This window comes from Tenebrio molitor, chromosome 4, assembly GCF_963966145.1.
Source record: "Tenebrio molitor chromosome 4, icTenMoli1.1, whole genome shotgun sequence".
Classification (NCBI taxonomy): Eukaryota; Metazoa; Arthropoda; class Insecta; order Coleoptera; family Tenebrionidae; genus Tenebrio; species Tenebrio molitor.
The window spans coordinates 6,105,074-6,132,408 of record NC_091049.1 but is presented as its reverse complement, the minus strand read 5'-3'; the positions used below and the strand labels follow the sequence as shown (position 1 = coordinate 6,132,408).

Here is a 27,335-nt window from a genome sequence, read left to right as displayed (position 1 = left end):
TCAATTTTTGTATTCTTACATGTTTTATAAAAAAATTAAAATTTAATTTTTTTATAAAACATGTAAGAATACAAAAATTGATATACGAGCAAAGCGAATGTATCAATTTTTGTATTCTTACATGTTTTATAAAAAAATTAAATTTTAATTTTTTTATAAAACATGTTTTATAATAAATATTGTAACATTTTATTTGACCTTGTTTTGAATTATCACCCTAAAAATTTTTTTGGAAGCAGTGCATAGTACAGGATTCAATTTTGCCGCCTTAGCACGATTACAGGCCTCCAATCAACTTTTTACCGACTCTTCGTAAAACTTTTTTGCGGCAACTATAGATGGCGCCGAAACTTGTTATCCGTTGAATCTGAGAGAGTGGCCAATCTATTCTCTTCTTTATCTAGGGGGAGCACTACACACGCAGTCCATGTTATAGAGGTCAGTCATAGATAAGAGACAATTGACACACGCGTTGGCTTGTGTTGTTATTAATTTATTAGTGTTTGTTAAATCAAATTGTTTTTAGGGGGTAAGTAATATGTCTTGATATTAATTAAATGGGTAATCTTGTAGTTTACGTCGCCCAAACTGTGCATCGCTTCGCGCACCATGCTAAATGTGTACAGCGTTGCCAGACTTATTTATTTGTACCGAAAAAGAGAAAATCCACAATTAAGATCACGTGACGGTGATTTTAATTATACAATTATACTATGTGCAGGAGCCCCTCTACCACCCATTGTTTCGAAACAAAGTTAAAAAAAGCATACTAAACCAGGGAAACAGATCAATTAACAAACGTATTGGAGTCGTACACATCCAACTAAAAGACGCCCTCAATTCTAATTAACATCTGGCAACAATGCAGAGTCTATGGGGCTGCGCGTATGAGATACGCAGTTTGGGCCAGGGGGGTGAAACTGGCATTGGCAAAATGGCAGCGGAAAAAGTGTGTGTGCCACCGGCGGGGCGTGAAGCAAAGGGGGGAATTTTGAATAGACCGCGCAGACAAATGTCATTCTTGTCATTTAGTGACTCTTGTGAGCTTGCGCCTTTGCGGGTTTGCGAACTAGCATCCATCTTGTGTGTTTCGTTTTGGGTTATGCCAAGGATGCTTGGCAATGTCATCAGATTTTGTTCACACTATAAAAAATTTCATTTTCCGTTTTTTCTGCAACCAACTGTACATATTTTGTATTATGTTTAGGTCTCCAGATTGTTTTACATTATTCTTATTGTTTCTAGCCGATGAGTTATCATCTAGAAAAACGAGCAAGAATGGAAGGAGGAAGTGCAAATGAGGTACAAAGAAAGGCAAGTTTAATAAATGTAGTCTCATACCTGTTTATGTAGCATTTCTGTTCTTGCACGGTTATGTGATATATGTTTTTATCTTTTCAGAGCACATCACCAAAGAAAATATGTAATTTGTCCACACAATCATTTAGTGAAATCATACACGTTGCTGCCTTTGTGGATAAGACGCTATTTATTAAAGCCTTTCTTGAAGGACATAAAGTGGTAGTAGCTTTGGCGCCTCGCCGCTTTGGGAAATCAACAAACATGGACATGGTGAAAGAATTCCTAACAGGGAACAAAAAACTCTTCCAAGACAATCAGTTAAAGATATGGAAAGAGGAAAGGTTTTTTTTTGATAAGTACTGCCAAGAGAATCCTGTCATATACGTGGACTTTAAAAATATCTCTGGTATAACTGAAGATGAACTCCTTCAATCATTAAAGCATCTCATTTACTGTGCATTTAATGAACATCAATATCTTATAAAAAAGATCGATGGAAAATATTCTTGGTCAGATACGAAATTGGGGGTTCTGGGCCCTATTGAACTATTTGAGAAGTATTGGAAAACTTCTGAAAATTTAAGTCGAAATAATGTGATTCAGGGATTGAAGCTCTTATCTCGCTGTTTACATGTGTACCATAACAAACTCGTTTATGTATTAATCGATGAATTCGATTCTCCTATCATGAACATCATCGTCAAGCAATCAACTTCAAAGAATGATGTTCTGTACAAAACCTTCTCTGTTATCGGTCGCATCATGTCCATTACGTTCAAAAACAACGAACATCTCAACAGAGGGTTAATAAATGCCTGTGTCCCCGTCGCAGAACAAGTTTTATCTAGCGACGCGAACAACATCGAGTATTATCAGTTTTTGAGTGACCCCAGATTTTCTCCTTATTTTGGATTTACAGATATAGAAGTGAAGAGTCTGTTTGAAAAAGAAGAATTTGTTGCTTTTAATAATGACCAAGTAAAAAAGTGGTACAATGGTTATAAATTAATGTATTCAGGGGACTATGCCATTTATAGCTGTTATTCAGTTTTAAAATATTTGAGCACAAGTCACGAAATGAAGAAACCATGCTTTGACAATTACTGGGTTGACTCGGACAGCATCACTCACCTAAAACATCTGTTTGGACATTATTGGATTCGTGAAGTGATTGAAGATCTTATTGATGGAGAAGAGATCGAAATAAAGGCCATTCAAAAATTTGCGAAAGAAAACATAATTGCGTTAATCAACTTGATTCATCAAGAACTTAAATCTATAGATGTGTTAGATGCACATCTTTTCCTCCAATTTTTGACCGAAAATGGATACTTGAATGTTTTACGCACTAGCACTGAGAATGAAACAATCACCATTCGGATTCCAAATGAAGAAATTAGGATGTTGTTGCGGGGAAAATGTTATGATGTAGAATTGTTTTCAAAGAAACACCAGCTTTTAGATGAAAATATTGAGGGTTATTTGGCTGCATTAGAATCAGTGCTAACAAGACAAGACAAAAATGTATTTACTGAATATGCAAAGGCTGTCTCTAAATTGTTTGATGGAGCCATAATGCCCCAAAACGAGGACGAATTTTATTGTATTCTCTTTGTTTTGGCATATAATGTTAAATTTTATATAGTTCGTAGTGAACTAAGCATCTCCCGAAGAAAATCTAAAGGAAGACCTCCTCATCTTGATTTGCTTATGATTTTGAATGAAGCTGGCTTGATTGTGGAATTAAAATTTGCCGACCAATCATCAGAGGCCGCTCTTTCTCAAATTACAACGCGACAGTATGAATCAAGCTTCGACAACTACAAAAATGTCACAAAGAAAATTCTTATGGGTTTGCATATGACTAAAGAAGGGAAAGTTAGTCTGACTTACACTATTGGCGATTCACCTCCAGAAACTGTTACCAGCCATGAATAGACTTTTGATCGCACAGACGTCTTTTTTTATTTGTATTGCCATTGTATTACCGTTGTTAAATGAATACAATAATTTTAATGGTGTTTTTAGCGTTTTTTGGGAGTTTCTGGTGTTCCTTTAGTTGGTGGTAAGGTTATTTTTAATATCATAGATAGTGGGTGAAGAGAATTTTATGGATTTAGAGGAATCTTTCGGTTTGTTCGTATTAGGATAATTAATTTTTATTTTTATGGGGTTTTTAATTTCTAAAGATTTTCAATTTTTCTCAACTATAAAAATTAGAAATATAATCATAGGCTTAATTTTAAAATATTTCTTTAATTGGGATTTTTCCATTTTTAACTTACTCGACCAAAGGTGGGTAAGTTTTGAGGTCCCCTGAACACGTTTGTGAAGTTTTTAGAATGATGTCTGTCTGTCCCACTTTTCGTTTTCCCACGATTACTCAAAAACGCTTTGACCGATTGCTTTCAAATTTGACCAACACAAACTTACCCATGGTCTCTCGAGTTGAAAAGCTTTTGGTGTCAATCGGATCACGGGGGGTGGAAGAGGGTGAGGGTAGGTCGAAAAAATAATAAGGGAACATGGAAATTTGACTTTACCGTTTGAAAGGGCATGTGTTTTTATGTTGGAATTTAGTATATTGTTATATAAGTGAGGAAAGGGATGCATTGCTAAACGAGAATGACAATTGGATCACGAGCGATAGCGAGTTGATCTAATCATTCAAGTTTAGCAATGGACCTTTCCTCACGTATATAACATACTATTTTTTCCAATGTCAAGAGCTTTCGGTTTATCTTGCATAGGTATTATCAATTTATTATTTTATACAAATCAACATAGAAGTAAAATTTGAAAATCACGTTTCCATGCTCACAGTAAACAATAAAATTTAATTAATGAATGTCAAGTCGTGTTTTTACCAAAACGTGAAAATTAATCAGAATTTACTAAACAAATAGTGATGGAAGTAGAAGATAGTGTTGTAAATTTACCAAATACAGAAATTAAAGAAGCAGCGAACTAGGTATCTTTGGAATTATTACCTATAAAATCTCGAGCACGCTACGGAAAGGAATACAATCCGTTACTGAGATGGAGACAAGTAGTAAGAAGTGCTAGTTTGGCGTCAACGTCAAGCTCGGTACCGACACGTTATTTAGAAAAAAAAAAATCAGGAACATTTGGAGTTTTAATTCGTGTAAAAAATTGTACATTTAATTTCTATAATACATACTGATAAAAAAGTTAAGTATCTTTGTATGTGCTAATTGTTAATAAAGAATTCTTACAAATGTATATGTATGTATGAACGTTATTTTAAAGAGTACCTAAATGGGGATCAAATTTTTTTTTTACTTTCCCCACTAGTGAGGGAAGTGATTTACTTTCCTCACATGTGATGCAAACGCCTACTTTCATCTCTAAATTGAGTGATGGAAATGTCATTTTCAGACTTGACGTTGGAAAATAGTTATTTATTTAACGAGTTCGTGCGCTTTTTTGGCAAAAAAATCCCAAATTACACAAGAACGAGTTTAATACAACGTTTTTTTGTTCGACGAGCCCCCCCAAAGGCTCCAAATGGCTGAAAATCTTTAAAATTAGCTTGACGTTTCGTTTTGACAAGTTGTCAAATTCATCAAAATCCGTTCACACAGGAGAAAATTCTCAAATTCTGACAGTGTCGAACAAAAAATGATATTTACTATTTGTGAGAATTAGAAGACGACTTATGTGGGTTAACACGGACAAGGTAGGTATCTTGGGTTAATTCAGGTTGGTTTAAATCACGACCTGCTAGCTAGTCCGAGTGTCTATAGCGGCCTGGGCATAGAGCGAAAAATCCTATTGTTCTCATGATTCTGACATTTGGGGTTGTTTCCGGGGGTTGCTGTTAGCAACTAACTGTCATGCTATCAAATGTGTGACAACGTCATGTGCATCGTGACAATTTAGACATGCAGTTCACACTCCACACTCATGTATCTGCATGATGCATGCAGTCATACGTAGTTGTCCCGTGATAAATGATACTTTACTTTAATTGTAATTACATTTTGGATATTCTAAATTGGCAGAAGCAAGATGTTGCGCACTGGTCCACTGGTTTGGTTTTGCGGAAGGGACAAAGTTTCGGCGCCGCGTTTTTTGAAAATATCTTGGTCAGTGGCGAGTACAAATTCATAGAATAATAATTGTCCAAAATTATATAATTACATTCAAAACTGTACAAAACTTAAAATATACTTTCCACTCATTTCCACCATGAATGGCACGGATTAATTAAGCAAATATAATTGTTTTGTTATGGACCCATCTTCATCTGAAATGACCCGTTTAGGAAATAATGTACCCACTGCAAATCCAAGATTGAGATTATAATTTTAACATTATTCCAGAAATAGGTTTACAACTAACGGAACTTGTTGTTGCTGCATTTACCGCAATATCAGTTCTAATATGATAAAAAAGCCACTTTAAACACTAACAGCAAAATACTAAAAACCAGAAACACCAAGCAGAAGTAGCATCAACTAAATTAATAACATTTTTGTTATTAAACTGTCAGGCTCTTGACATTGCACTTTGACAACTTCACTGAATTCGTGGAGGGAGAAAAGACTGGAGATGGCACTAATTCAAATAAGTGTACCTGCCCGCGAAAACTACAGAGTCATAAAAGGTTTCGAGAGTAAGTTCGGCATCACTCTTGGATTTGTCAGATAACAATTATTGCGTTCGGCATTGTGTTCTGAGCGCACTCGATTGCGTTCGTGTTGCTTTTCGAGAGATGAAAATAATCGCTCAATTGGCTCGGTGAAAAATGATCGAGCATTCAGATTTTTCCCTACATGCATTGCATATAATTGAGGTTAGGTTGTTACTGTTGTTGTTGTTGTGTTACATGTAATATGTCAAATGTTTGCAATTTCGCGGCAAATACCTGATGCTAAAAATAAAAAGGTAGAGGGTGTAAAAACACAGGAACACAGCGAAAAAACATCTGTGCATCTCTCTGGTATCGTATACATTGCTCTTGTGTTATTTACCCGTCTCGAGCATGGCTGACAATGTGCAATACCAGTGTTTTCACTGCAAGTTTACGAATGAGGAGTACTCGACAATGTTGAAACACATTGAAAATCATGAAGATTCTGTTAATCATGAGGGATCTCTGGATGAGAGTGATAATACCGCTAGCAAAAATACCGAAAATGGCAAAGAAAAAGGTAATAAAAACAATTCTTTGGTGACACCAATGAAATTCATTAAAACTTTGTAGATACAATCAGTGACAATGACTCTGCTTCTTTGCCTACTTCTACTGAGGTCAACATTGAAAAGTCTTCCAATAATATTTCTTTCCGCTGGTCACAGCAGGACACATTATTGTTCATAAGAATTGTAGAAACACATTATAAAAAATTCAGCTCGTGCCTAAAAAAAAATGTGTGGCATATAATTGCGTCAGAGTTGTCTAATAGGACGCACAAGAACTTCGACTCAACCCAAGTGGATTCTAAATGGAAGAGTCTTAAACAGATGTACAAAAAAATATATGACCACGACCAAAGAACAGGCAACTCCCAAAAAACATGGGAATATTATGATGCAATGCATCAAATTTTATTTAATAAACCAGAAATTAAATTTGAGATTTATTTTCAGTTTGAGTTTTTCAGATTTATTTTCAGTTTAAGTTCACTAATGTTTAAAGTTTGTTCAATTAATTAAAATGTTTGTAAAATTTTGAGTCTTGATGTTCATCCTGCTTTATCTGAAGAGTCTGGCAATTCTATCCCTTTTGCGTCGAGCATCAGGATTAAGATTTACATTTTCTTCTTCATGACGTGGATTCATTATGTGTTCTTCTCTCACCTCATTATCAATATCTATATCTTCCCCATTGATTCCTGGTTTGGCAGCGATAGCGAGCAGACGTGGAAAAAGTGCAGAGATAACAAACGTAAACAACGACGAGTGAGTGAGAGGTGATAAGCAGAAGACAGCGGGCAAGAAAGAGAGGGCATGCCGAAATCGCCGAAAGCAAGGAAAGAAAGCAGCAAGAGAGAAAGAGAAGAGGGTAGGATGTCGGAAGAAGGCCTGAACCCATTCAGAAAGAGTTCCAGAACCGAAAGATCCCCAAGTAGAGGCGAAGAAAGAAATCAAAGCAAAGAAATAGAGAAGAAAATAAAAACAGTGCTCAGAGAGATAGAAGAGGATATGGCGGGAATAGTAGAGGAGAGCAGAGCACGAAGAAAGGAATTAGCGGCAGCGAGAGAGCAAGAGGGAGAGCAAGAAAGAGAGGACATGCTGAAATCGTCAGAAGTAAGGAAAGAAAGCAGCAAGAGAGAAAGAGAAGAGGGTAGAACGTCGAAAGAAGGCAAGAACCCACTCAGAAATAGTTCCAGAACGAGAAGATCACCAAATAGAAGCGAAGAAGAAAATCAAAGCAAGGAAATGGATAAGGAAATGAAAACTACCATGATAAGAGAGATGAGAGAGGAGATCAAAACACTAAGAAAGGAATTAGCGGCAGTGAGAGAGGAGAATGGGGAGCTAAGGAAAGAATTAGCGACAGTGAGAGAGGAGAGGAGAGGAAGAGACGAAAAAGAGCAGTTGGAGAAGGCAGATTGGATGAAAAGGATGGAAATGATAGAGGAAAAGATGGAACAAAGAGAAAAGAAGGAGAGGAAGAATAATGTTATAATAACTGGAATAGGAGCAATAAGTGGAAATATAGAGAAGGGGGTGGAAGAATGGTTAGAAAGGGAGATAGGAGTGAAAGTGAATGTAAAGGAAGCATTTAAAATAAATAAAGATAAGATGATGCTAGCAAAAATAGAAAGTTGGGAGCAGAAGAAGAACATAATGCTAAGTAAGAGTAAGTTAAAGGAAAAAAAAGGTGAGAGAATGTATATAGACGACGATTTGACAAAAGAAGAAAGGGAAACACAAAAGAAGTTAAGAGAGTTGGCCAGAGAGGAGAGAGATAGAGGAAAAAGGGTGAAAATAGGATACAGGAAAATACAGATAAACGGGGACTGGTTTAGATGGGATAAGAGACAGGAGAAACTGAAGAAAATTTGCTAAAAGAAGGAGAGAATAAGAAGACGACTCGGCGAGAAAATGTACAAGGAGAAGGTGAATAAAAAGGTAGGGGGACAAAGACACAGAAAAGTAAGAGAGAAGAGAGAGAATAAGAGAATCGAAGTACAATAGGGAGGAGAAAGAGTATGTGTGAGAGAGGAAAATGATAGCGGGTTGCAGAGGTGGGGACGAGGAGAGAGAGAACAGGAATGGGAAGGAAGGAGAAGAGAGAGAGAAGGTGCAAGAAGTGACGCGAGGATAGTGAGAAGATCAAACACATGCGACGAAATGAGAGAGAGAAAGAGAAGGGAATGGGGATTAATAGGGAGCGAAGACGGCAGGGAGATGGATGAAAGAATAAGCAAGAGGAGAGAAAGAATAGAGAACGAGAGGAGTGAGGGAGAACAATAAATTGTTATTTTTTATGTTTTGTAATCAGGAATCTGAAAGCCCGTAGGGCAAAATAAAGCATTTTTCGTATATCTTCCCCATTATCTGCATTTAATATACACACATTATGCAGTACACATGCACAGAAGATCATAATTGGTATTAATTCCATTCTCATAGCCTCTACAAGTTTTAGTTTGCGAAACCTTCCTTTTAATAGTCCAAAACATCGTTCTATCACAATTCGTGATTTTGAATGAGCTGTGTTGTAGTTTATTTGTTCCTGCGTCAGATGCCCATTATTTTTAAATGAAACCATCAAACGATCTTGTAGTGTATATGCTGAATCTCCAACTAAATGACTATTCTCAGGAATTTGCAATGTTGGCAATCTGACTGACAAATCAGATCTACGAAACAAACTAGAATCATGGAGTGAACCTGCTTCTCCAGTATAACAATCAATGAATTTTAAATTGGTATCACAAACTCCTTGCAACAGTATCGAGTGATATCCATTTCGATTAATATATGAACTCTGATGAAGTGCTGGGGATTTGATGGGAATATGAGTCCCATCTATTGCGCCAATAATTCCTGTAAGTAATAATTTATGGTTTTTCAATATTATGACAAATTACATACCATAAATACCTGGAAAATTTGCCTTTCTTTCAAATGCATCCACATTTCGTAAAGCTTGTCTCATCCCTGGCCAGGCAATGATCAAGAAGCGTCTATTTAGTTCTAGGATCTTCAAGCATGTCTTATAAAAAGATGACCAAGCTGTGGATTTGCTAATTCCAAATCTGTCAGCAACAGACCTAAAATTTCAATAGCTTTTTCTTGGTGAGGGTGACATTAATAATAATTAATTATTTTCACCTAAAACTTTCCAGATTAGCAATGTACCAAATACAAAGAAGAACTTGTTTCTCCAAATCAAGTTCTTGATTGCCAGCCTTGGCAACTTGAGGATAAATAGTGAACTGTTTAGTAGTCATTCTTGGGATCACTTCTTCCACAAAATTATCCACTTTTTCTAATACATTTTTTACTTCCTCTTCTTCATCAAATATAACTACATGGGCGGTAGCTATAGCGTTGGCTATAATAAAACGATCCATTTTTTCTGGATTGCACTTATTATTAAATTCAATTCTGGGTAATTGTTCACTTTAACTACTTCTGGAATTTTCGCGTTTTTTCTGGCTAGACAGCCTCAGGGCGTCCTCCTAGATCATTTCCTACCATTCAAACCTTGTGCAAATGCCTTTGTTTCTCTCTTGTTGTGTTTCAGGGTCGCGTCAATGCCTTAGGATCTATAACTAAAGGGTAAGGAAAATCCATTTGCAGTATTTGCACAAGGTTTGAATGGTGGGAAACGATCTAGGAGGACGCCCTGAAGCTGTCTAGCCAGAAAAAACGCGAAAATTCCAGAAGTACCTAGTTATAGTGAACAATTACCAAATTCTGTTGCAAAATTTACTTATCTGGCAATGGTTTTGTTCTGTTTAAAACAATAATAGAATAACTGATTTTGTTTACAAATAACAAATTACGTTCAACGGAACAAGTGTCAAATGTGTCAAAAATTAAACTGTCGTTTCTCATTTGACGGCCGGGCGCGTTCGGCATTGAAGGACTTCTCTCGGTCATCTGCGATTCATCCTCTCGCTCTAAGGATTGTAATGCCGAACTTACTCTGAATAGTCTGAATATAGACGCTACGACGCTAGGCCAATGGCTTCCTTCGCCTTCCTTCCAGGCGCATTGTGCTTCTTTATTCTTTATCTAGCGCATTGTGGACTGGGTCATAAAAGGTTGTTGCACGTGCTTTTAGAGGGTTCGAATTTTTAACATGGGAAGCATAGGAAATGATATCTCCAGTCTTTTCTCCCTCCACGACTGAATTCATTACATTTGTTTGTGAGGTTATGATTATTTAGTGACATTCCCCCCTAAAGTGGCGCCACAGTATAACCAGTAGCGACACTAAATGACAGGTCCATAAGAAAAGCATTGGGTCGTTATGAACACGATTAAATGACGGTTTGGGTAGTAAAGTCCTCGAAAATGCTTTAAAATTTGTGGTGGTAGCCCTGAATCACTATGAATTCTCTGATTAATAAATGTAAATTCCACTAGAACTTTCTGTTTGTTTTCTGACATTTAAGAAAACAACATGTGAACAACATAACCAAGCATTAAAAGTTGTTTCTTTTTCTTTACGGAAAATTTTGTAGTGCCACTGGGATAATGTTTTTGTGTATTGTGTAAAAAATGGAAATTTTTGCATCTCAGGATATAAAAAAGAAAAATGTATAATGCAGGTGCGTAAAAAATTTATTAAACTGTACAATATATTCATTGCATACACCTTGATTCAATCTTTGTGAATTACATAATTAATACAAAATTATCTTTTATTTCAGCTATAATGTTATTGCCACGATCACTGTAATAGCATGACCAGAGAGCCTTAATAAAATAAACCTATCAGAAACATACAAGATTACTGTAAGATGGTTTATTCACAATCGTTAATTACTAGGTCAATTACAGGTAGTGTAACAAGGAGGGAACTTGATAATTTCTGAGTCACCATGCAAGGCATGCTTAAATTAATTAGAAAATTCAACAAAACAAAGAATAGTCAAAACGATAACTAGAAATATGTTTTATATAAAGTATAAGTAAGCAAAGTAATGCAACAAATGCATTCTTTATTTATTTTTTTGTTCTTTTAGGAAAGTCAATGTGAATTGAAATGAAGCAATGGAATTCCAAATCTCTGGATGGAGTACAGTGTGCTATTTCAATGATTCAGTAAGAACTATTACAGATCTTGCAATAAGATAGAACAGAATAACTTGCCATCACCAATGGTTAGACAGTGGCAGTTTTCAAGTTTTTATATTGCCCACTCCAAAGAAAGTAAGTAACATACTATGACATTGATAGCAGATGAAATAGGTTGTGGTTCAATTATGAATGAAAATTATGATTAAAATATCCTATTCATAATACAATTATACATAATTATGGAAATTGTAAAAAAGTACTGCCAACAGCATTGGCCCCCATATTATCTAAGAGAAGAGAAAGTCATGCTACTGTAACAACAAATCCAAGGTGCGTTTGCAAATGTGTCAGTCACATTAAAATAGGACTCACTCTAGTATGAATGGGCCTGTACATTCAAATTATAATGATATCTACCAAAAGATTAAAGAAAATATATTTTTTAAATGTGTTAAACATTGCAAAATTATTCCAAATGTATACCTAAATTGTAATGAACATTTTCAACATGACTACACTGACTTTTCATAGAAGTATGTACTAGCTAATATTTATACATAGTCATCCAACCCCAACATCTTTAAAAACAAACTTGATGCACACTTTCGATGACGAAGCAGATGCGATCAATTGAAATCGAAATAGTTATTTACTTTTCCGTTTTGATCTGGGAGCTAAATAGACTTCGGTCTCAGCTTCTATTTTGCGTAATAATAATAATAATTTAAATGTTGAATTATAAATTTGAAAAAATTATCAATCTTCGTTGCTTTATAGGTTTTTTATTAGTCTCTTTATTATGATATTTTAAGGTATAGAAAATTCGCATTCTCGTAAATAAAGCTAGCAAATAGTTAGATGGAAAGTCAGTGCATGGATGTTCAAAAACAACTGTAGAAAGCTCATCTTTAATTTTGGAACCGACCCTGTCCTGTATAGAATTGTTCTTAAATGCATTACTTGAAAATTTATTTTCCAACTGCGCTACATAAAAAGCAAAATGCTCATGTGGCATTTTTAAATTGCCAAAAGTTGTGGCGGTATTGTATGCCCTAAAATTACATAATAGGGTATCTTCCGATAGTTCACCACAAGCGTTGGCATAATCCAGACATATTTGACACGTGTGTTTTTTTAAACATTTGGAAATTAAGTACCCGCATATATAGCGCAGAACATTTTGTTCGCCAATTTCTATATTACGATAATCAGTCGAATCGATTTCTAAAGGTTGTTGTGGAAGTTGTGCTCTGTTAACAATTTGGGCAATAGGTAGTTTTTGTTTGAGCTAAATGCGGCATATTTTCAATAGCGCTTAGCACAGAAGCCAAATCATTGTCACAGTTCCCTTGTGGGTTGTGTTGTAAATACATATTTCATGCAAAATAATTTTTTAAATGCTCTCTTAAATTGAATAGGTGTGGGATTGTAACAATTCCCACTTTGTTTACGAACTGTCCCAAAAAAATTTTCGACAAAGTCTTGATTTAATCGACGTGTAATAAGAGGTTCATTTACATCCTGATGCAACGATGTCATGTTTTTGATGGTAAGTTGCCAGCAGTGTAATGATTTAATTCTTTGTGTCACATCTTTTCCCGATCTATCTTCTACTTTAACGGTTGCAAACAAATTTAACATCTTTTGTAAATGTTGAATTTGGTAATCGGCTCCCTTGAATATGTTTTTATAATTTCTTTCGTCTGTGTCTATGTTGCCCGTGGAATTTAAAATATCGAACAAACTGTTAATATTGGAAATGAAATCTATTGTTGGAAATGCCGATGCTGGCAATAAATTCGTTGACAATTCCGTTTCCATGCCGGTAGCCACTTGGTTACTGAATAGTTGTGCTGCTAATTTTACTTTCATTTTGTCAAAAGCACCAGGATGTAAATGAACTCTTGTTAACTTTGGCGCAAGGCGTAAATTTCGACCTTGATCCCTTTCAAAAAACTGATGCAAGTAATTTGCATCTATAATTTGGCCGCATTCTAAAATGAAAAGATATTTTAAAAAATTATTTCGCAATGCTTTAAGTAAGTGGCATATATCGAAAAAATAATAGATTTTCATCGTTTGTTCGAGGACGTCCGTGTAAAAAAATGGTGCATCTATTGTTACATTTAGAAGTTTGGATAAATTTACAAAATTAGACCTCACGTCAGATATGAAGCCTCGAACTCGAAAACCAAGACTGCGTAAATTATCAATTACCTCAAATAACAAAATTTTGAGTTGCTCTACGTTACATGAAGTATTTAAAAAAACATACGCCAAAGGCTGTTTCCAATTTTCAAATATGCCTCGAGCCATTATTGCCAGTACATTATTGGCCGGCAAATAGTCTTTAGACGCACCAAGCTGTTGGAAACCTACAATTTCATCTGCTCCAATGTCATAGAATAGATGTCCTTTTATATTCATCTCATCTGCACATAGGACACAATCTTTTCCCTCGTCACCTAGACTCTTGGATTTAATTTTTAATATGTCAAAAACCACTCGACTCAGTCCAGGGTTGATTTGAATTTTCTCAGTCATTCGCTGCAAGGTACGAACCGTTGGCAATAAAAACGTGGTTCTTAAAAAACGATACGCCATCGGTGACAGAAAAAACAAGGTAATTGCGAATTGCTTATACTCCCTGGAATATCTCCGGAACGTGGGGGCGTTCTTATTAATTACTTGCATTTTTACAATTCCCGCTAAGTTTTGTGGTGACAACTTATCACATAATAAGCAAAATTTTGCGACATCACCATCTTCCTCCTCACCTGATGTTTCTCTTTCTCTTCTTAGCTGGCGCCGGAGATCTTGTTTTCTGGGAGTACTGGATGACAACGTCAACCCTGTCTGTGTGCTGACGCTGGTTCCCATCGGCAAGGAAACTCCACCAACAGTCGCGTAGTAACGTGATGTGGATGGCCGTGGTGTTACTTCGCCTAGAGATGTGGAGGGACGTGGCGATACTTCGCGTTCAGATGAAGAGGGCTGCGGCGATACTTTGCGTTCAGATGAAGAGGGCTGTGGCGATACTTCGCGTTGAGATGTAGAAGGTTTTGGCGATACTTCGCGTTGAGATGTAAAGCGGTGTGGTGGTGTTGAACTATAAGGACTTCTAATTGTACCTACAAGTTATAAACGTTTATCATTAGGTTGATTAACGCTCTTTTACTTTGGTTCCAAATTTACCTCGTAACCGGTTTGTGGGCAATGCATCAAATACAAGTCTCGATTTTTGCGGATTGGAAAACATTTTGTTTTCAAAATGACATGCACACAGTTGGTAATTTCGATGATAAATGTTAGGTTTATTTATTAAGTCCCTGCGTCCGCAAGACAAAGCCCACAGTTTGAACCTGCAAAATAATTCCGTGTTATGCACGTCTATAATGTTGCATTTATACACTGGTAAAAACAAATTTAAATACTTGTTATTACAGAAGAGTCTCGATTATCCGAGGTAACGTGAGCTGAACCTTACCTCAGATAATGAAAACTCGGATAATCCAGAACTAGGTAACTTTTTGTAGGATGTAAATATGCTAGAGATATTTTCATATTTGGTGGCGGAAACAAAAGACTGAGAAATGTCACAAAAATGTATTGTCAGTGTCAAATTTCTCATAAACGCCGTAAAAAGGAATGTCTAGGTAAATTTAAATTTTCGCTAAATAGATTGAAAAAACAAATTTTAAGGAAACCAATTTTTGTCAGTGCTTCAAAAGGAAAAGTTATTCTCATATAATCAAACGTATTACAAATTATTTCTCTAGTTCGACGATGAATGACTTTCTTATTTCCAATTTGCTGCATTTCTGTCGAAATCACGAACGTCTTTGAGAAATTTGACACTGACAATACAAATTTGTGACATTTCTGTCTTTTGTTTCCGCCACCAAATATGAAAATATCTCTATGTGATAATAGAAATGCATAGCATGCTTTTATAAACAATTATTATTAAAGTAAACATAATTATACTGACATATTTTGTGAAATAATTGTCAATTCCCGGATTTCAACCTTGGATAATGCGGTTAATTTTTAAGCAATCTCGCATAATACGAAAAATTGAAAAGATTATGGATCCAAGTTTGGATCTCGGATAAGTGCGACTCGAATAAACGGATTATCGATATTCATCATTATTTGGTGTAAAATTGAACAAAATCTTACATGATAAAATGTCAATAGTTATAACTATTCCTTAACATTGACACAGAACATAAAACACAAAAAAGTCAAAATGCGGAGGCGAGACGCCGGTAATTATGTTGATAAGCACTGCACTATTACTTGATAGTATTATCCGTAATAGTGTATGTACTCCGGCAAAATTGCCGTGCCGCCGGGTGGAGGTGGGATATACTATATTCCAAAGTTCAAACAGTTCTGATCAATCGTTTTGAACATATTGAACCGTATCCATACTTGTTAGCTACCCTGTAAAGTGGGAGCAGTTTTTTTTTTTTTTTGTTATATTTTGCTACATAGTAATTATACATTAGGTAGGTAGGTACTTACCTTTCTGGTTCCTTTGGGAAGCGAAAGAAACTGTAATTACAATTAAGAGTATTGTTTTTACACTGTAGCACTACAATAACGGCGCCTTGTTTTATCCATATTGTGTGGTCCGTGATTAATTGTTGTACTCTACATTAAAGTTAATATATATTGCACTTAAGATTACTGAAATCACAATAACATAGACACTAATGTTGCAATTTTTGCTACCGAACTTGCAAGAACTCTAGGTGAATTATGAATGAGCGTTTAGACACAAAGAGCTGGTGACGATTTTGAGATAATAGGTATATGAGCTTTTGTTTTACTTTGAGCTCCGGGGTTGGATTAAAAATTAACACTGGAATAGCAACTTCTTTAATCAGAGTTAAGAGAATAATAATACATCGTCATCTCAGCTCCTTTTATATGGGCGTTCATTGGGCGTGCTCCTGTCCTAGTTTTGGACTATGTTTTGGATCAGCAAAGTAGCTTTTCGTGGAAGATCTCGCTGCCTCGTGCCATGACGTGCTGCGTTTCGCAGAATGCTTTGCTGGCGCTTCACTTGAAGTGCACCACTTCAAGTTCCGTGGTGAGGTAATCCGGGGCACCGAAGGGCAATCTGGGCGCCGAAATGCCCGCAGGTACATGCAAACACCTTTAGCATTTACTAATACCACAGTCTAATACTAATACCCCAAAACTGGCCCTTAGGGCCAGTTTATAACGAAATTAAGCTAATCGTAATCAAATGCTAGATTAACTGAACAGGTTATCAGATTGAACCAATTGAAGTTTCGGATTCATGGGTTAATCACGCATTAAAATTTAATTCGAATTAAATATTTAATTCTCTTTCTATAAACTGCCCTTAAGGGTAGGGTTTACCTGATGAAAATTTCATAATTCGTGTATATTGGGTTGCATTATTTGAAATGTTTGAAACGAAATAAATGGCTTTTCAGTTGGCCTACTTTTACCTGAAATTCGTAAGTACCTGCCAGAAGGTGTAGTTAATCAGCAAATTTCATTACTAAGCTTTTAGATATTTTCGTTTCCCAAATAAACGTTCAAATGTGAATTTAGTGGCAAAATCGTACGTACGTATGTTTATGTATAATAAGATCTGTGATTCTTTTGGAAGCACGGTGATGACACCAAACGCTTTAAAATTCAATTTCCGAGGTTGTTAATTTCGAATTAGGTTTTAGTGTTACAGCTTCCTGGATGGTCCTCAAATTGCAATTTATTTTATTGTTATTTATAATGAAATCGGAAAAAGAAAAGTATGGGGCCCTGGAGGAAAGACGTATCTTTCAAATAAAAAAAGGACCCTGCCTTCATCTGTTGCGTTTTTCGACCATTTCAAATCAGGTAAACCCCACCCTATCACTGGAAAATTAATATTTAGTTTCGTAAGATTTCATTAGATGTCGCGCAAATATGTGTAATTTTTATGTATAAGAAGTTGCCTATTCATATTTGAGAAGTGACCTTGGAAGTGACGGTTTGGGTAGTATGTCAATAACACGGCTTCCTAGATTAATAAGAGTCGAAGCCTCTAATACGGCTGGTCGAGTTCATCAGTTGCAAGCATTTTTTCTGTTCCTGAGAGGGCGCCACTATACATTTGTGTATTTGGCTGCTTAACCGCGTACAAATCTCATTTTAAAAAGAATCGTAATTTGTATGTTACATACACTACTTCAAAAAGTAGATTATTGATAGAAAAAAAAACATTAATACGATTTTTCATTCATTTAATTAAAAAAATATTCGTTTTTTGGTAGAGGGCGCTACTATACTTTTGGCTTTTGAAGGAACAGACAGTTCAAGGAACTCGACCAGCCGTATTAGAGGCTTCGACTCTTATTAATCTAGGAAGCCGTGGTCAATAAGGGACACGTTCGCAAATCAAGCCTTCTGTCGCTACTGGTTCTACCACTTTGGACTTGAGTTGTGGGGAGAGGTGTGAGCTGTTAGTTACACATTTGGTAAATTGTGAGGTTAAAATCATAGTTGTGATATAAAACAACTAAATAATATGTGTAATAAGAGCTGCAAATTTTCTTTGTTATAAATGTATAGAAAATGGTGCGTTGCAATTGCCATCGCCAGAGAAGAGCTGATGGTTAAAATTCTGGCTGCAAAAATATTATCGGGTTTGTGATATACATTTCGATGAACAATCCAAATCTCCAGATAGTCCCAACTGACCATTTTCCGAGTCCCGACCTGTCTGTTGCCGTTCAACTGACGGATTGAAGTAGAGGTGAATCCGATTTAAAATGTGTACCAACGAGACCGATATTTTTATATTAATTGTATTATGTAGGGATGTGTTGTTATTTAGCAACCTGTTATTTTACAACAGTTATTTAGTTGTAGCAGTTGCCACCTGTTATTCGTTTTTAGAAGTAACAGGTTAGAAAATAACAGTTTGATAAAAACATCCGCATCACACAGCAGAGAACAGAACACTACAATCACATCGGCACCAGTCGACACAAGTCGAGTCGCAGTTGAAATGTCGTAAACAGGTACTGAAGCAGAAAACCAGAGTATAAAAATAACAGGCAACGCAACAAAAGCAGAGAGCAGAGCTGCAGAGCAGACAACGTCTAGCCCAATAATCGACAATCGATTTGAATATTCGAAGCTGTGATTGGTTGAAAAACAATAGTTGTGGAAAATGACATAAGTGGTACCTATAATAATATGTATCTCATTTCTCATTGAATAGTGAATACTGGACTGTTACTGCGTGTTTGAGTGTGGCATTGCGGAATATTATAATCGCTCTGAAAATAAATTAAGCATTTCCAAATAAAAACGAAAAATAATATTTTATTAAGAAATATAAATGTAAATAAAAACAGAGCAGAGCGTTAGTAAACCAACTGTTATTTTGAACCTGTTAAAAATAACTGTTATTTTAAAATAACAGAAACAGATTGTACCTGTTACCAGAAAATAACAGTTTGGCCCATCCCTAGTATTATGCGTCGTCTGCGCTGATCGTAATAACAAGTCGTGCCAATCGCTCAAAACTCTGCGTCCGGAAAAAAGTCAAAATATCGGTAGATGTCACCACCTCGCGCGTTATGGGAAACTGTAATAGTATTACAGAAATTACAGAAGGAAAAATTTATTCAAATTGTCAAAATTTAAATGTCTAGCTGTTTCTAGCGAATACAAATTGATATCACAAAATGATTTGCATTATTGTCATTGAAGTTCTTATTGTATTTGTTATTTTGACAATCAATGACAATTGATACTTATTCGAGTTTCAAACCCTTTTTATGTCTAGCTGTTTCTCGCGAACACAAATTAATATTACAAAATGATTTGCACCGATTATGATTGAAGTTCTTATTGTATTTATTGTTATTTTGATAATCAATGACGAATTAATGGTTGACATTTATTCTAGTTGTAAACCTTCCGTAGTTATTACAGTTTCCATTCATTCGCGATCCAACTGATCCAAGTGCCTCTGGTGGCCATTTCACGTCGAATGGCACGACTTGTTATTATCGGCGCGGACGACGGTATTATGTATCTTGTATTTGTAATACGGTTTTATAACAATACTAATTATTGTCTACATTTCTTTGTTTTCTTTATTTTATTTTGATACTAGCTTTTACTCGCAGCTTAAAGTAATTTTCCCCTTGTTTTGAAGGTCAAGTGTGCAAAATTTCATCACAATCGGAGTAAAACTGTAGATTTGCATACAAAACAGACATTCAAACAAAGATCAAATTTGGCGCGATTTTACAGAACCTTGGCGACGCTAGCGACCACGCGAAAAGCGACCGAAGGTAGAACTAAACCCACTTATGTTGTTATTGGCAGGAGTGGGCTGTCTATATACCCAATATATATCTTTAGTCTGTGGTGACGCTTTTGGTGTGATAAGTACCTAGTTATTGTTCAACACTTTAATCAAAATTTCAAAGTTTACACTTTCCATCCCGGTAGCAACCAAATGTTTTATATTTCAGGTGTATCCGTGGGTTTTCCTTAGCTAGGGATCTACTACATTTAGTCCCGGGGCGCCCTCCATATTATTCAGGGCGCCCCCTTCTTGTCGATGATCCGGCTCTAATATGCTAGGGTCGACCGGACTATGTTTTTTTTTTTGTTTTTATGTATGTGTTAATGGTTGTTACCACTTTTCCATCCCAATTTGAAAGTGTTCTTAGATAGCTCTGTCAACAAATATTTGTCGCGTTTCTTTTTTTGTTTGCTTTTTCCAGTTTGCTATAAATGTAAATTCTTGACCTTACCGCGAGGGTCTCTCTGCTTGAGGGGTTCTGTTTTTCCTCTAACCTCCCAACGTTGAACACGACCTCGCGGCCCTCATAAAATTTGCACCCCAAGGGAGACCCAAAAACCTAACGCTTGGCAGGACTTGTTGAATGCTGGGTTTTACTCGAGCTCCATGGCACACTTCCGGAAATGTGATCAGGTCTATTTTCCCTGAGTCTGTGTAGCCTGACAAGCGTCGTTTGTTTTTGCTTTGAAATAGTCATATTCAACTCAACCGATGAACTTAGAGTACCTCAATTTGTTTACTTAACGTAAAGCAGTTAGGATGTTTCCCCTTAGCACTAAATCACGGGTAGGCGGGAAATGATAAAGTCGTAAGGATAGGTACCACAGACCTCCGGACCACCCAAAGCCACTCACTCCTTCTATAGCGTATCTGCCGTATTTTGTAAATTAACTTGGAAAAGAAAAAAAAAGAACATGCTGAAGTTCTCGCCTAGTGCCCGCTCTCGCTCGAACGGTCCGAAGTAACTGTTTTGTTTGTAATGTACATGACCCTCCTGTTTTTTCTGAATTTGAATTGTGTTGTTTATGAAATCAGTTTTGCTCAATTCTTACTAACTGTCCCGTCCACGTTGTCACTTCGGACTTGTTCGTATTTTCAGGAGAGGTTTTAGCGGAGCCTCATTCGGGGGTCTGGGAGAATGGCCAGAGCTCACCATTTTCCTAGAGTTCTAAATGAGTAGTCTTCTCACATTTGAGGAGACTTGGGTGCCCTCTCCCGAGACGTTTATTATTCATGAATCCCGGCGTTAACGAAAATCATAACTTTGAATAAATAGCTGGTTTTAATTATTGTGTTGTTTTATTTGCACTCTTCTGTGTGGTTCACAAACCCTGTTGGAACGAATCTGGTAATGTTTAATTTGTATTTAAAAAAAAAAACACAACGTAGGGAAATTAACTAAGTACGATCACGCGCTCTTGGCCATTTTTTTTTAATTTCGCGGGTTTTATTTTTCATTGTGTATGTTGGTAAAGAAAAAAAAATGAGATGGCCGCTTGGTGGGAAATTTGAATTTACCCACTTGGTTCATCACAACACATTGGTAGTTGAAATTCAAAAAGGTATATAATTGTACTCATGTCATATCGTGAGGAAATTCCTTAACATTGACACAGAACATAATACACAACAAAGTCAAAATGCGGAGGCGAGACGCCGGTAATTATGTTGATAAGCACTGCACAATTACTTGATAGTAATATCCGTAATAGTGTATGTACTCCGGCAAAATTGCCGTGCCGTCGGGTGGCGGAGGGATAGTTATGTATTTTCCAGTTTTACAAGACTATTACATATTTTCGTTTGATTTTCATATCTTTTTGAAACTTCATGACACTTTTGAAGGAAACGTCAATCATTGTTATTAACATTTTTCTCCGCTAGTTGGGGCTAGTTACCAAACGATTTTTTGAGATTAGTAGAATCAATTTCAACAATGAAAATTGCGTGAAAATTGGCATAATGTTACGGCCGTATGGAGCGCAGCGGAAGCTAGATGAAGTTGGCCATGAACGATACAAGGCCATCTGAATCAAAAAGCTACGCTTATAAGGCCGTTTCAATGTACATAATAATTGTTTCTGCAGAGTGGCCATAAAACAAAAGAAGGCAGAACCTTATTGCGCGCCCTCGGTGGCCGATTAACGAATCAAAGCTACAATATTGGCGGCAATTTAAAATATTACCCTTCTATTTTACATGAAATGGTAAAAGCGTGTTTCATTTGTGGGGCAAAAGATGTTCGCTTATTTGAAATTCGCAGCAATATGAAACAAAGACGAAAATGGTTCGAAGCTTTTGAAACGTTTTGCGGGAAGCAAATTTATGGAGACAATGATAAGCACAACCTTTTAATTTGTATTTGTAATATAAAAAACTACAAAAATTACGGATTACTCAGAAATTTGTGAGCAGCATTTTCAACAAGACTTTATAATTACAAACCCCAAAAGACGACGCTTATGTAAAGATGCTGTTCCTTGTCCTTCTATTTTTGTAAGTATCTATAATTAAAAAAGGGTTGTGGTGTTTATTGCTACATGAAATATACATAGAAGCGAAGTCAACCACGAAATATGAGAAAACTTCCTCTTCTCATTTTTCGACCTCCAGTTATTAATTACTGTCATCTTATTAATGTTTTTGTTTTTTAGACTTTGCCCACTGAAACTCCGGTTGAAATTTCTGTACCCCAAAATCCTGTAAAGTCTTTCATCATTCCAACTGTTCCAATGACGTCCAAATGAATTCAAGTAAATAGTATTTCTGCGGAGTATATGCCACCAAATGGTTGAGATAATGGGCCCTCATTTGCTAGAAATTCCAATACTTTCATTTTGTCTGGTACATAAAAATCAGATCTGCGAGCTGATAATAACCGCAACGCTGAAACCAGTTTTAGATAATACAAATTTGTCAAGAAAAAACAGATTTATTAAAGGAGAAATGTGCAATCCAGAACAAACTCCTTTGCAGAAAAATATTAAAGTTATAAATTGTTTTAACCTACCTTGTGTTATGATTTCATGTTTTTTTTGCAATTCTAATTTATTAGTATTTTGCTAGTCCAGAATGTATCCAAAATAAGCTCGGATCGTGGAGGGAGAAAAGACTGGAGATGGCATTTCCTATGCTTCCCATGTTAAAAATCCGAACCCTCTAAAAGCACGTGCAACAACCTTTTATGACCTAGTCCACAATGCGCTAGATAAAGAAGCACAATGCACCTGGAAGGAAGGCGAAGGAAGCCATTGGCCTAGCGTCTATATTCAGAAACCTTTTATGACTCTGTAGTTTTCGCGGGCCGGTACACTTATTTGAATTAGTGCCATCTCCAGTCTTTTCTCCCTCCACGGCTCGGATCTTGGATATTTTATTGCATTCATGTTTTAATTGACGTTTTAAGCACTTAACCTCAAAGTAAAAAGTCTCAATCGATTGCGTTCGAAATCGGTAGATGGAGCGCAAAAAGGTTCTGCCGCCCGAAATGTCACAGAAACAAAGTTTATATGGAAAACTCGAAAATTGAAACGGCCTTATAAGCGTAGCTTTTTGATTCAGATGGCCTTGGAACGATAATATGGTTAGCGCCATCTAGACCAGGATCGAGCGTGACGCTTTTTCGGTCGATAATTCAGTTTGGATTTTTACTTGTCGGTTGTAGTTCCGTTACGTAGACCACATAATATACACAGTTGAGAGTTGACACCATATCTTAGGTGTTCTGTGGTTGACACCATAGGTTGACAGTGTTGACACAGCGGCCGTTCCTGTGGGCCTGGGCCCATAGATTATAAATATATATATAGCTATAGATTGGCGACTCTAGCGTCCCCACCACAATTTGTACTTTAAGGTTCAGGGTAATGCCGCACAAGCGCTAGTTGTATCGCATTGCGGGAAATTCAAATGTTGGATTTCATCACTTTCGTAAATTTCTTAATTTTTTGTAAAAAATCTGCAACATGTGTTAATCACAAAAATCATGGATTAATCAAAACACATGTTACAAATTTTTTACAAAATGAAGTTTAAAACAATATTAAAAGAAATAAAACATTATATCCCATCTAAAAAAATATATTAAAAAATGAAATTATTAAAATACAAAGCAAAACACAAGCTTTTTCATCAAGTAGGTGTAAATCATGTCTTTGGAAAAATTTGAAAAGTAACATTAACATTACTTCTTCTTCCGCAAGTTTTCACAATGCACTTAACCAAATACCACTTATAAATAAACTAAACACCACACCCGACTAACATCTACACAACGTTAACACTACATTAAATAGGTACCTACTACGAAAACTTTAAAAGAATAATAGGAGATTCAGAAATTTGAAAAAACACAAGATAAATTATGTCATTATTTTGAGTCTAGTGTTGTAAATTTACCGGTAAATTATATAATTTACATAATTTACCGGATTTTTAACATGTTAATTAACCAGTAAATCAAGTAAATAACAAAATCGAATAAAAGTGGTTTTATTGTCTTTCTCTTGACTTGCGCTTTTAAAAAATACCAAATTCACCTACCTTACCTTCTCTACCTTCAAAGAATAAATAAAATAAAAAATAAATAAATAAAAAAATAAATAAATAAATAAATAAAATAAATAAAATCCAACGTGAATGAACTTTATGTAGAAACGCCTTGTTTTATGCATTCGCTTTGCTCGTATATCAATTTTTGTATTCTTACATGTTTTATAATAAATATTGTAACATTTTATTTGACCTTGTTTTGAATTATCACCCTAAAAATTTTTTTGGAAGCAGTGCATAGTACAGGATTCAATTTTGCCGCCTTAGCACGATTACAGGCCTCCAATCAACTTTTTACCGACTCTTCGTAAAACTTTTTTGCGGCAACTATAGATGGCGCCGAAACTTGTTATCCGTTGAATCTGAGAGAGTGGCCAATCTATTCTCTTCTTTATCTAGGGGGAGCACTACACACGCCATGACCAACTTCATTAAACTATGTTATGGCCATCCCAAATGTCGAAAAAACGTAAACCAAATGACAAGCCGATGATGGAGATGAAGTGGCGATATCTAGTGAAATTTAGAATAACCACACATTTAAAAAGTTAAATATCAGGTTATGTTATATGCCATTTCATTGTCAAAAACTGTCAGTTTATACTTTTATGACACTATGGCAGGAACATGAAAAATTAGTTGGCGTCTTAGAACCTCGAATTCTGTAATTCTTGCATCGTTTTACTCCGAAATGATCAAGCTCCACGACGAAATTCCCATTCGGAGCAGTTTTGCTGTGATCTTTCATACTTGCGTGTGTAAAAACGTATTTAGAGGAAAGTTAGCGTCTTAAAACCTCGAATTCTGTAATTCTTGCATCGTTTTACTCCGAAATGATCAAGTTCCACGACGAAATTCCCATTCAGAGCGGTTTTGCTGTGTTTTTTCATACTTGCGGGTGTAAAAACGTATTTAGAGGAAAGTTAGCGTCTTAAAACCTCGATTTCTGTAATTCTTGCATCGTTTTACTACGAAATGATCAGGTTCCACGACGAAAACGTATAAACTGACAGTTTTTGACAATGAAATGGCATATAACATAACCTGATACTTAACTTTTTAAATGTGTGGTTATTCTAAATTTCACTAGATATCGCCACTTCATCTCCATCATCGGCTTGTCATTTGGTTTACGTTTTTTCGACATTTGGGATGGCCATAACATAGTTTAATGAAGTTGGTCATGCACACGCAGTCCATGTTATAGAGGTCAGTCATAGATAAGAGACAATTGACACACGCGTTGGCTTGTGTTGTTATTAATTTATTAGTGTTTGTTATGTTGCAGTTTAAGGTCCTACTAGTACGCACCGCTACTGCGCACCGGGAATACGTGCACGATTTCTTCTCCCATTTTCCTCTGTATTTGCAGTATGAACTTACACCGTTGCCAGATTTATTAACGAATTAACACCCTTTTCTCGATCATGTGCGTTTTGGAGCAATTTGTTAATTTGTTTAGTTCTATTGGTAGTCTTGTTTGTAATAGGGTGATTAGCCCAATTTTTTAAAGAATCGCTTCATTGTTTAAACCAACCTTAAAAACAATTGTTGCTACGATTTTAATAATTGTAACCAAGGTTTTATGCTTTTCTTATTTTTAAGCTACGACGGTGCAAACGGCTATTATAATAGTCGAATTTATACACGTTCACATTTTTTCATAAACAAAATTATTTCCCTATGGTAACAAAAGCAGAACAATTTGAACAATCCTGATTCCGCAAGTGATCGAGAAAAAGGTGTTAATTCTTTAACAAATCTGGCAACGGTGTAAGTTCATACTGCAAATACAGAGGAAAGTAGGAGAAGAAATCGTGCACGTATTCCCCGTGCGCAGTAGCGGTGCGTACTAGTAGGACCTTAAACTGCAACATTACCTCAAAACATATTACTTACCCCCTAAAAACAATTTGATTTAACAAACACTAATAAATTAATAACAACACAAGCCAACGCGTGTCAATTGTCTCTTATCTATCAGGGGGTTGGCACTTCATATGAAACAGCGAGAAACACATATTTAGTTAATCATACTTTTTATAGATGGCCCCACCATCGTTCCTCCATGACACTGCCAACAGAAACTTGGTGGGTAAAATTGGTAAAATAAAAATACCAAGACCAAGTTGTTTTTAGCACGTGCGGACGCTGTTTCGTTGTTTACTTCTTTTCCTTCTTTCGCTGGTCGTGAACAGTTCGTCTTTGCATCTCCGCTCTTTCGTTTTTCTTCAGTGTTCCGGTCTGTGTTACTGTTAAGTTAAGTTTTTCTACTACGTTTTATATTCCTAAAGCTACAAAACAAATGTGTTACTTAAGTCGCCGGTCATTTTAATGTGTAACAACTTTAATCAGTTCGCTACAAGGTGTGACATACACTTTGACTCTCTGAAGACAATTCTCGACGCTGTAGAATGTCGACTATTGTCTTTAGAGAGTTGAGATCATTATCTGTAATCTTGTCGTATGTACCGTGCTCTCAGCACATTATTTCCTATAATTGGGTGCTTCCTGTAGGAAATATATTTATGTATATGTACGTTGTTTTGTCCCATCATTTTGTTACATAATGACAGTAGTTATAATATAGTTTGAAAGTTTGTATTTTTTTTTATTGTTACCATTCTCTTTGTGTATGTATTTTTTTTTAGGTTGCTCATTCAACACTAATCACATTTTAATCAAAGTTGTGTTACATATAATTATTTAATATTTTATTTTAACGTAAAATATTATTATATTTTTATGTACATACAATGTTGATTGTGATTAGTGTTGATTGGGCGACTGCAATTCCTTGGAAAAAAAATATTATTTGAATATCCCGCGCATTTTTCTCCGATGTTTTACGTTAAAGAAATCTGTATTTCTGAGACCTTTTAGCGGCTGTGTAAAC

The 27,335-nt window shown here is 35.9% G+C and overlaps 1 protein-coding gene and 3 long non-coding RNA genes across 8 annotated transcripts; 2 read left to right on the top strand and 2 right to left on the bottom strand.

Moving 5' to 3' along the window:
* The first annotated feature begins 351 nt into the window (after window positions 1-351).
* On the top strand, window positions 352-18,377 carry LOC138129098 (uncharacterized). Of its 5 annotated transcripts, none has more exons than XR_011159073.1 (7): window positions 352-438; window positions 1,246-1,314; window positions 1,402-6,479; window positions 6,533-11,063; window positions 11,166-11,426; window positions 11,481-11,667; window positions 14,338-14,698. XR_011159073.1 is itself a non-coding variant. In XM_069045350.1 (4 exons), exon 1 carries the CDS (start codon window positions 7,279-7,281, stop codon window positions 8,341-8,343), a length of 1,065 nt encoding a protein of 354 aa, XP_068901451.1. In that variant the 3' UTR covers window positions 8,344-11,063; window positions 11,166-11,426; window positions 11,481-11,667; window positions 14,338-14,698. The 5 variants fall into 5 exon arrangements, 1 of the variants encoding a protein (XP_068901451.1); XR_011159071.1 differs by having other exon boundaries at window positions 390-529; XR_011159072.1 differs by lacking the exon at window positions 352-438 and adding an exon at window positions 1,045-1,183.
* Window positions 11,059-15,161, bottom strand: LOC138129101 (uncharacterized). The gene is made up of 2 exons (XR_011159081.1): window positions 15,023-15,161; window positions 11,059-14,897 (listed from the first exon to the last, which is right to left on the bottom strand). It is a non-coding gene; the product is annotated as an uncharacterized lncRNA (long non-coding RNA).
* Window positions 18,378-22,226: 3,849 nt separating the features above from the next.
* LOC138129102 (uncharacterized) lies at window positions 22,227-23,646 on the bottom strand. Its single transcript, XR_011159082.1, has 2 exons — window positions 22,899-23,646; window positions 22,227-22,774 (listed from the first exon to the last, which is right to left on the bottom strand). It is a non-coding gene; the product is annotated as an uncharacterized lncRNA (long non-coding RNA).
* Window positions 23,647-26,426: 2,780 nt separating this feature from the next.
* Window positions 26,427-27,041, top strand: LOC138129103 (uncharacterized). The gene is made up of 2 exons (XR_011159083.1): window positions 26,427-26,530; window positions 26,579-27,041. It is a non-coding gene; the product is annotated as an uncharacterized lncRNA (long non-coding RNA).
* Window positions 27,042-27,335: the final 294 nt, after the last annotated feature.

Excerpts from the sequence above, each read along its gene's own strand:
- LOC138129098 (XM_069045350.1), top strand. The coding sequence starts at position 7,279 with ATGCCGAAATCGCCGAAAGCAAGGAAAGAAAGCAGCAAGAGAGAAAGA.